Raw genomic sequence first — 10170 nt, forward strand, 5'->3', positions numbered from 1 at the left:
CGGCACATTTGGAATGTGATGTGTTCAATTAAAGGTGAGCATTGCTTGTTGTCCCCTGACAAGAAAGGTGCACAAAGTAAACATTCACATTGCATATACCCCAAATGTTTATTATCGATCATTCCAAATTATAAGATGTTCAGTTTTTTCTAAATCGTACGTATCTTTTTTCGATTAAAAAATATATTAATATCAGGAAGATACCAGTTGCACTTAGCATCTACACTAAATCGTATGTATCTAGACATATTTGAGTACTCCTTTTAGTTCGAAGAAAATCTACATTGAAATATACAAAAGTTCTTATAATTCAGAACGAGGAGGTTCTGTTTATTGAGTGTATTCTTGGTTGGGGGTGGCCGGGGTTCAGTATTTATTGACACAACTACTCATTTGTGCACTACCACAACACGCATATATATAATTGATATGTGCTTCATCTTTTCCCTAGGAGTAGTTCAGATTTCAGTACTTTTCCAAATATTATGTTTTCATGTGGATTCATGCATGTGCATGGCGTCACCATAATGAGCTTGAACCTATATAAACTTGGCAGCATAACGCACGAGCAGCTTACAACTTGCAAGATACATAGTTCAAATAATCAAAACGTAGAAGTAGGTAGTTCTTCGGTTCTTACACACAAACAAGGACTGAAAATAAAGGGGCACGCGAGCACCAGACCAGGTGGGTGGGCACGCGTCACGCTGCTCATGTGGAGCATGCAGAAGCAGAACACGCATTTTATTAGCTTCTCAAGTTTGGGCCGATCGATGGCAAGTGACCAGCTGCTAGCTGCAGCTAGTTAGCTCCAAGAACCCAGCCCAGCATGAAGTTGTTCTCCCCTCCAGGAGCGCTGCTCCTCGGAATATTGTTGGCTGCCTGTTCAGCCGCCGCAAACTGATGAGGATACCTGGTATATATACAGAAAAATGATCAGTTCTTATGTTTGTCCTGCATCTCAGCATCTAGATGAATGTTCAGCTCACATGCCCAGTGCAATGCATGCATGAACAGTTGGATGTAAGGTGGTCGTGGGTACCCAATTTGCAGAGTGGGTTCACAGTCCATAGCAGCGGAGTGATTAGGCTGCTGCTGGTGGTGCATGTGATATGCGCCGGCGCCTTCATCGACGACGGTGCCGGCAGCCCAGGTGATCTGTTGCATCGCCCTGAAGCTGTTGCTGCTGCTGCCTTCAGCGTCCAGCTACACGATCAGCAACCAAAAAGGAAAGCCAAAGGTTAATAATTGAAAAAGAAAATGCATGCGTCGTAGACTAGTAGTCACTTTTTTCTCAGCATTATGAGTGCAGTATAATAGGTGTACATTAATAACCTTGTGCTTGAGTTGCCTATTGATTTCTCCCAACTGACGCTCCTGCGTATGGTAGAGTTCGTACAGTCAAATGCAAATGTTATAAATATCGGTAGAGCCTGTTGTGAAAGCAAGGATATCTGCCACAGGAACGTGCAAGCTGGGCCCATGAGGAGTATGCAGAGTCAAAACCTCTAGCTACCAAATGCGCTTGCGTTATCTCGTAGCCCGCTACAGTACATTTAGCAAACCTACGGCGCGGTAATGCGTATAGAGAAGCAGTAGAATACTAGTAGTAGATAACACTCCTAGAGCCATACTGCAGACGTACGCCCATGCTTCTATACATTGACTGAAAGCTGTGGAAGACTCGAGCACGAAATATACAGGTTTATATGTTACCTTCCTGCGAAGCTCCTCCACTTGCTCCATCATAAGTTGTGTCTGCGGATAATGTGGGTCAATACGTTGAACTATTAGTGCTTCGTGAAAAAAATAACTAGTTAGCAATAACCATCAAATAAAGATGTATTCGGTTTGAGAACTTTGTGACAGTCCCGTATGTGTACTTGTTGAAATGGTTATTATTTGATCATGTATGTACTAGTCTTTGCGTCACAAAATATAAGACCTTTTTATGAAACGGGAACACAAGTTTTGCCCTTGTCAATTAATTAAGAAAAAAGTACTCAGTTAATTAAAGAAAAACCGTGTGAAGACCGTTACAACAAAACAACATGTGAACTACTCCCATAGCATGCAACTCTTACAACCACAAACCCTCGACACATTGATCACCACACCATAAAGGAAAACGCACTATGTGCAACATAGATCTCGGAAACGACAACCCGACTTAATAAGACGAAGCTTTGACCAGTCACCACCTTGCTAATATATGCAATCTAGGTGCAATAAAATTAACATCATTGCATTCTTATATCTTATAAATGTGTAACAAAGAATTACCCATTTGTTTGATTTTAAATTGACCAACATATGCACAAAAGCAAGCAATGTGATATTCTGTTGAGATATTGGACTGCACTACGCTCTGCTGTTGCGAGCTGAGTTCTGTCAATAGATCCAGTAGTTGCTAGATTGCATGTCATGGCAGTTGGTTTAAAAATTAAAACGGATGGGTAAAATAGGAGTTGAATATATTTGAACCTTTCGCTGTCTGGCTTGTGACAGAGAACATTCTAGCTGTTTCTCCAGCTGCTGCAGTTCTTTCACGCTGAGCGGTCCAAGGTCCTCACCAAGCAAGTGTCTGTTCAAATAAATAAATATGAAGATCAGTAGTGCAAATATGTATTTCGGACACTTTCGGATGTACATCGTGCAAATTAGGAGTTCAGCTAGAAGTGAAATGAAACCTCTGAGTGCGCTGCAAAGCTTCGAATTTTGCCTTCAGCTTTGACATTTCCTGGTACCAGCTCTTGAGAGAAGAAATATGCAGCACATTTAGTTAAATAACCAGAACACGTAAAATCTCTTAGCTACATACAATAGTGCATGACAGGGTCTTAGCTACATACAATAGTGCATCACATGATAATCTTTGTGGAGACTTGGAACTACCCTTATATCCGTACGAGGCAGCAGCAGCATATAACATGTGTCATGCATCAACATGTCACTGATACTATAGAAGACAACCGAGGGATCCTTGAACTCCCATTGACAAAATTTGTTGGTAGTTATTAGTGATTCAGTGTTTTGTGATAAAGGAAATGACTGGTTTGATGAGCAAACTCAGCAAAGTAACCCGATGCTATTAAAGATACTATATATCAGTTTTAATTAAGAGTTCAGACATAGCATGGAGTAGAACGGAAGGACACACATCCTTAGGTGCACTAATGCTATGCATTCTCTAAATTCCCGGTCTTACATTTTTCGAGGTGATATATATTTTTTCTGAGGTGATATATGTTTGGCTAAACGTAAGTGGAATGGGTGTCAAAAGTGATGTTTTTGTGACTCTAATGAAACCATTCATCATTTATTTCTTGCATGTCCTTTTGCTAAAATATTGAGGCGCATGGTCTATTTTGCATACAACATCCCGCCCCCTTCTAATATTACTAATATGTTTAGTAATTGGTTAAAAATGGTGCAGAAGAAAGACAAAGATAGAATTCGTATTGGAGTTTCTGCCTTTTGTTTGTCTATTTGGCGATGTCGAAATGATATTATTTTTAACAAACAAAAGGGAACTAACTTTTTGCAGGTTATTCGCCAGGCTACACACTGGATCCAGCTATGGGCTTTACTCCTTCTGGAGCATCAGAGAAAGGATATGGATATTGGATGCAATCGACTGCTGACGGTTGCTCAGGACTTGGTAGTGGTATATTAATAGGATACAAAATGGGTAGCCTGATTATGTGCCTCATATTCTTTTGGTTGATTCATGTATCAACCTTGCCTGATCCATGATTGTAAACGTTACTTACTCGATACTTTTAATAAAAAATTGGACATGTGCATCTATTGATGCAGAGGCTGGAGCTTTGCTCCCATACGAAAAAATATGTTTACCAAAATTTTATCTCATAACTATATATTACAAAATATAAAAATAATTGATTTTTTATTTGCATTTATGCTATTTTGGGTATATATGTTATTAGTACTTATCTGAATTATAGCATCAGTTGATCATTAGGATGGATTAATGTATCTTCAGGTCTTCACTAATAATTTTTTCCAATGAGCATCACATGAAATATGATGCGTCATTTGACTATAATTCACATCACAGATATAAGATATGAGGTCATTTTTACCATATATATTTATCACCTTGTTGCGTTAATGCCTATACTAGCATTAATGCACAAAACGTGACCATATAGGAATGCAATTTTTGGACTACGTGCAAGTAATTCTGTTTAGGTGTGGAAATTAGATACTCCCTCTGTTTAGTGTATAGATACATCCAAGTTTAGAAAAATCTAAGACATCCTTTTATGGAAATATGTAAAAATTTATTAACACAAGGCATGTAGTGTCAAACCCTGGAGCCTGGGTGTCATAGAAAAATCTCCTTATGTTAATTACTGAGTGTTTAAAAAAAGGCAATGATATTGTTTTTCTTTGGTTTCAAATAGCATGGGCTAATTAAGATGGATGTGAGTTTGTATATCTGGTAAGGATTCAGTACAAAGCACGTCCATGTTTATAAGTATTGAAAAAATTCATATACGAAAAATACGGCTAGGGAAAACAAAAAAGGAAATATGAGATGAAACGTATAGAACGGCCAAATAGATGGATGGATTTACATACCTGAGTTTCAGATAGTGCACTACTGGAATCTTGAGCATTGTAGCAGCAGTGTTGGTATCTTTCTAATGTCTTCGTTGTTCTGCACAAGAAATTGGTTTATATGTAAATATCTCACATATGGAATTTCAAACTTATATACTGAAGTAGCAATCAAATTTTGTAATTGACTGGAGTATAGAGCCTCCTGATTCAGATGGTTAATTAGAAACATTCCATATTCTTGTGGTATTTAAGACATTCATGTGTGCCCAGTTTTCAAGACTCCGGCTAATAAATTGGCTGCTAAGGAGAATACAAAGTATGAGGAGTATATAAGAAATCAGTTTTCAATACAAGCAGTTTATCACGTATATAAGAATTAGGGGTACAAATGTGCAATTAAATGCTTTGAGTTACAAGTGTGAACTAACACATGCAAGTTTTATCGAGTATTAGCTTTTGGACCCAACAATGTCTCTCACATCAGCAACTTTAATCCTTAATTCTTATGGAGTTTAACAGATCCAACAGGCCTGCTGGTAATTACAAATGAGAATATTTTTCATTTTAATCTTGTAAATTTACATTCCATCCTATAACTATCCACAATTTCCCCAAGCCGGTGCACAGAACTCTTTAGGGATGTGATCACATATACTCAAAAAAAGAAAAACTATGCAACAGGATACGAAATTTATGCACAAACTTCAGTGATATGAGAATAAATATCCAATTATTTTCTTGTATGGACTATTAATAAATCAATCATGAAACTATTCAAATAGGTACACTTATATTAGCGCAAGGAAAGAAATTTATTCTGTGAGCAAACTACTGTTGTTTATTGAAACAATACAGTATAGTTTTATACTCAAAGAAAGAGAACTTGTATTTCTTTTGTTAGGAATAGCCTGCTGATTGGCTATATTGAGGTATTTCGGAACGCAGAAAAAAATATCAGTATGTGATAAGAGGCAGAATGTATGTACCCTAAACTGATGGTCTAAGCACAAGATACTGAAGGATAACACTCAAGGTATATCCAGACTTTAACCTTTAGGTCTCCTTTGATGAGTACCATAGGATGAAAAGGTTAATTGTTTTTTGAAAGTACCCTTATATCCTGCAATCATTCGTTCTAGCATAAAAATATACTATAGTCAGAGTCAGTTATGCGTTTAATTTCTTGAGAGCACATGATGTTGTGAGTTTCTAAGCATATTAAGGAAATACTACTAATATACATTTTTAATTGAACGCCCCCTAAGGGGCGCCATTATCACCGAGAGGCATAAGACACAGGCCTGCCTTTACATAACCACAAAAAGCATAAAGTATGAAAAACAAACATAAAAGGAAGAACTGAAAGTGTATGCCCTATCTAAGAAGATTGCAACTAATAAGAAAGCAAAAACAAGCAGATACTTGTTTCATTTAACCTCAGGAATTCATCTAGTTTAGCTCATTGCCACCATCGATCATGGAAATTTAGTAAAGAATAATTTGTGTCATTAGATATTCTGCATAAATGTACCATTTAGAAAAGTTAAAAACCAGAAGCTATTACATATACAATACCTATAACCATTGTCCAAACTATCCCCCCCCCTTTCTTGGAAAAAATTAAACGTTATTGTCCAAAGCTGGTCCCGAGGAAAGATCACAAGGGTTTCCCTAATCAGAGCGATTTACCAAATGTACAGAAAGAAGGAAAAGGCATAAAAAGATAAATAGATCTGCCACATGAGTAAAAATAAATGCTGGTCACAAGAGAAGATCGCAACAGATTCCCCCTAATCCAAGCTGTATGTCAGAATTACGGAATGTACAATGAAATTCTTAATTTTGTCAAAAAAGAAGGAAAAAAAAACGGAAATAGAACTGCCACATCAGTATAAGAAAATTCTACAGATTCCTTAAAAAACAAATGCTATTGTAAAAATAACAGGGAGAGAAAGCAATGTTTTGGATCGGTAAAGACTGAAGGCCAGCATAAAATGAGGAAAGAAACACGGTAACAAAAGCAGACTAGTATTGCTTTCCGACATCTTTTGACTACACTACCATAAGAGGAAACTGATGCGTACTCGAGAATAAGATCAATTGTAGGAAGGAGGACATTAAGTTACTTTTGCTGAAACTTCACAAACCAAGCTGAGGATACATGAGGAGAACCTTAGAGAAAATGGACAAAGACAAGTAAAAGAGACAGCGAAAGGAGATTGAGAAAGAAAAAGGGATAAGCTATAGGGGGAGATCTTATCAGAAATTATGAGTTAAATGTCTTCCCAAACAACCTAGATCTAGCTTGATATCTTAAGAATAAAATCATACAATAAAATCAAAGCAACTTTCCCTCAGTAAGCATCACAGCAAGAAATCGAACAGAAAGGTGAAGCAGAAGGGTGAAGAACAATGAACCAATTGATGACCTCATACTCAGATCAGGCCAGATCGACTGGCGCTCACCCAAGACTAGGGCAAAACAAATACCAAATCGGACATTTTACACAGTATTTTAATACCTGGGATCAAAATAGAAAGAGCATACTTCCCTTTCCCCTCACAGCCCCGCGACTTCTCTATTGTTCAACACAAAAACAATCCTAGCTCTACCAGCTAAGCAATTTATGAAGGCGTTCTCTGACACAAGACACACACACACGCCAAGACGGAGGATATGGCTGCTCCGGAGAAGCTGGAAGAAAGAGGTAAAGGTTGTAAGGCTTGTAGATCTGCGGAAAAGATGTTTCATGCTAGTTAGGGATCAACCTCTCTGGGTTATAAGAACACCGCCATGCCCCTACAGTAGTATACGTAGCAGGAATAAAATAGCTTTGTGTGGCCAGGCGCAGGAACTACAAGTGTAGCTCCGAAACGTGCTGCTTAAAACCAGGAAAAGCCAGAGAGTGGAAACACCAGCAAACAGGAGGAGCAAAAACAAGCAATTGTGCAAATGAAACAGCAGATCTACATCGAGGAAGATGAATTAGTGGATGATGCAGCAGGAGCGAGTTACTTAATTGTATGTGCGTATGTTTATACCCTGCGCTGCCGAACTCGTAGAGCTTGCCGCGGCTGGAGAAGATGATGAGCGCGACCTCGGCGTCGCAGAGCACGGACAGCTCGTAGGCCTTCTTGAGGAGCCCGTTGCGACGCTTGGAGAAGGTGACCTGCCGGTTGATCTTGTTCTCGATCCGCTTCAGCTCAACTCTTCCCCTCCCCATGATCTCCTCCTCCTCCTCCTCCTCCTTCGAACACTCGATCGACCAAGGAAAGCACCACTGATCAGCTCTAGCTAGCTAGCAAGCTTGCTCCGATCCAGTGCTTCTAATGCCACCTACTAACCCACAAGGACGGACTGAGCTTGTGCAATGATGCTGGTCATATAATGAGCTAGCTGGGGAGGGGGGCGCGGGATATTAGTGGAGGGCAAGGAAAAGGGGGAGCAAAGGGGGTACTGTTACTGTAGCTCGTGCTGGTTTCTTGCGTCGATCTCTCTTGACACATCCCTGTCTCTCACTCTCTCTCGACTTTTAAAGGAGGGTAACTTTGGAGTGCAGTTACCACAGGTTTACCCTAACTGGGAAGCACGGGCCAAAACGATCCAATGGTGCGCCCCCCACACCACAAATATGCACGTCGCTCTGCAGGGGTGATGGATCCATGTGCAATATACACGAGGGAGGAGGAGAGCCGCTCCATCCTACGCCGGCCCTCCTAGACTTAACCCGAACTATGTATGTTGCCACCTACTGGTCCTATTTGGACCACCCCTCCTCCGGTGGAGGATGCCCCAAAAATAAAGAGGCAGGGACTTCCCGGCTTAAGCCTTGGAAAAAGAAGATCTGCTTGATCTAGTACTAAACCCTAAAAGCGGTTGGGTGCTATGTACCTTGTACTTGTACACGCATAGCATACTTCTCCCAAGCCTAGTTCCTTTAGTCCGGTTTGCAAATACCTACATGCTTGGGATTTATATTTCGTAAACATTTGATTGACTACCCTAAATTGCACCATGCTAACCACAAAATTGTTGTACAAAATCCGAGTAGAAATAAACTTTGCAATGCAACAATACTGCATATGAGTGAACTTGAGAGATAGAGATTCAACAAATTCCTATCTTAACATATTTGGGAGTGATGAATTACGAATATAATTTCATATCATCTACATATTATGCAACATCTCAAATTACTCAAATTTGCGAGAAAGATATTTTCCTGAAAGTATTCTAGAAGAACCACGACGGTTGAAAATTAAGGACTTTTAGCAATGATTAATCTCCACAAGCAGGTTTGAAGTTTTTTCATGAAGGCATAGGGTGATAATCTAGTGACATAGAATTGGCATGTCGTGGATGAGACTTCTTCAAACATCCTAGCTTAGCTCCAGTTTGCACATGGTTAGAGCACCTATAATTGAGAAAAGCATAAATTGTGTCTCTAAAGTACCTAAACCAACATTCATGTACATCTTAGTCTCCAAAACCATTTGGTCTAAAGTAGTTATAGAAACTACACTACATATGGCAAACTCCATTAAATATGTGGATATTTAGTATTTAGAAATGAGGTTACAATTTCATGCATATATTAGACTTTTAAGATTTGATGGAGTCTACCCTATATATTAGATAAAATAAATCAAGCAAGATACATAACAAAACATATTGAAGACTGCATGCATAAGTCTTTTAAGATCCAAGGAAGATCTAATTTGGAAAAAGCAGCAATTTTTTAAAAAAGGCCAAAAGGTGTGATAAAACAAATATGTTTTCCACATTATATAAAAGAAACAAATATACAAATTGAGAACAAACATACTTGAACAACGAACAACGAATGAGACAATAAAATCCCAAAAGAGCAAGCTTTCAACAAACAAACCAAACCATCCACAATTTTCGCAATGGAATCAAGTGTCGCAAAATAAAAGGTATGTCTTCCATCAACACATACTTGATAGGGATCAAAAGATGAAACAAAGTCAGTCAATAGGGTCCTCAAGAGGGCAAAGAATATAATAAAAATTCAAAAACAAATTTGGAAACAAATAAGAAATTTTGAAGGAAAATCAATGATTAGCATAAGTTGAAGTGGTTTCCCACATAATATATAGAGATTCACACTTGAGAAAACAACACAAAAAGTATTTCACAAAGATAATCTGAAATAGATAATAAAAAAATTAAGCAAATTGAAACTTCTTTGAGCTAAACATGCCACCTAGAAATAAGATAAATACCTAAAATGTTCACATTTTCTAGGCTAATCAATATTTCTTAGAAAGTGAAATTTTTATGAGAAGATCATACCACATAGAGACTATATAATCTTACAATATCAACTTTATCAAAATAAATCTTACAATATTAACACTAACTTGGCCTGCCCCTTTGTGTCCCTAAAAAAATAGGTATGGTGCAATGGTGGACTCGCAATGACCCAATTGGTTTCTCCAGATCATACTAATGCATATTGAATATTTGAAATTGCTTATAGATGTAGAAAGCATGGTATGCCCCTTTTTTATATGAACTTATTATAGTGATCGCATACCTGAAACAAAAGGAAATAA

The 10170-nt window shown here is 38.3% G+C and overlaps 1 protein-coding gene across 1 annotated transcript; it reads right to left on the reverse strand.

Moving 5' to 3' along the window:
- Positions 1 to 801: 801 nt before the first annotated feature.
- Positions 802 to 7814, reverse strand: LOC124687374 (MADS-box transcription factor 6-like). Its single transcript, XM_047221165.1, has 8 exons — positions 7633 to 7814; positions 4609 to 4687; positions 2691 to 2752; positions 2485 to 2584; positions 1717 to 1758; positions 1336 to 1377; positions 1043 to 1206; positions 802 to 913 (listed from the first exon to the last, which is right to left on the reverse strand). Exons 1-8 carry the CDS (start codon positions 7812 to 7814, stop codon positions 802 to 804), a joined length of 783 nt encoding a protein of 260 aa, XP_047077121.1.
- Between the last annotated feature and the right edge of the window lie 2356 nt (positions 7815 to 10170).

This window comes from Lolium rigidum, chromosome 2 (genome assembly GCF_022539505.1).
Source record: "Lolium rigidum isolate FL_2022 chromosome 2, APGP_CSIRO_Lrig_0.1, whole genome shotgun sequence".
Classification (NCBI taxonomy): Eukaryota; Viridiplantae; Streptophyta; class Magnoliopsida; order Poales; family Poaceae; genus Lolium; species Lolium rigidum.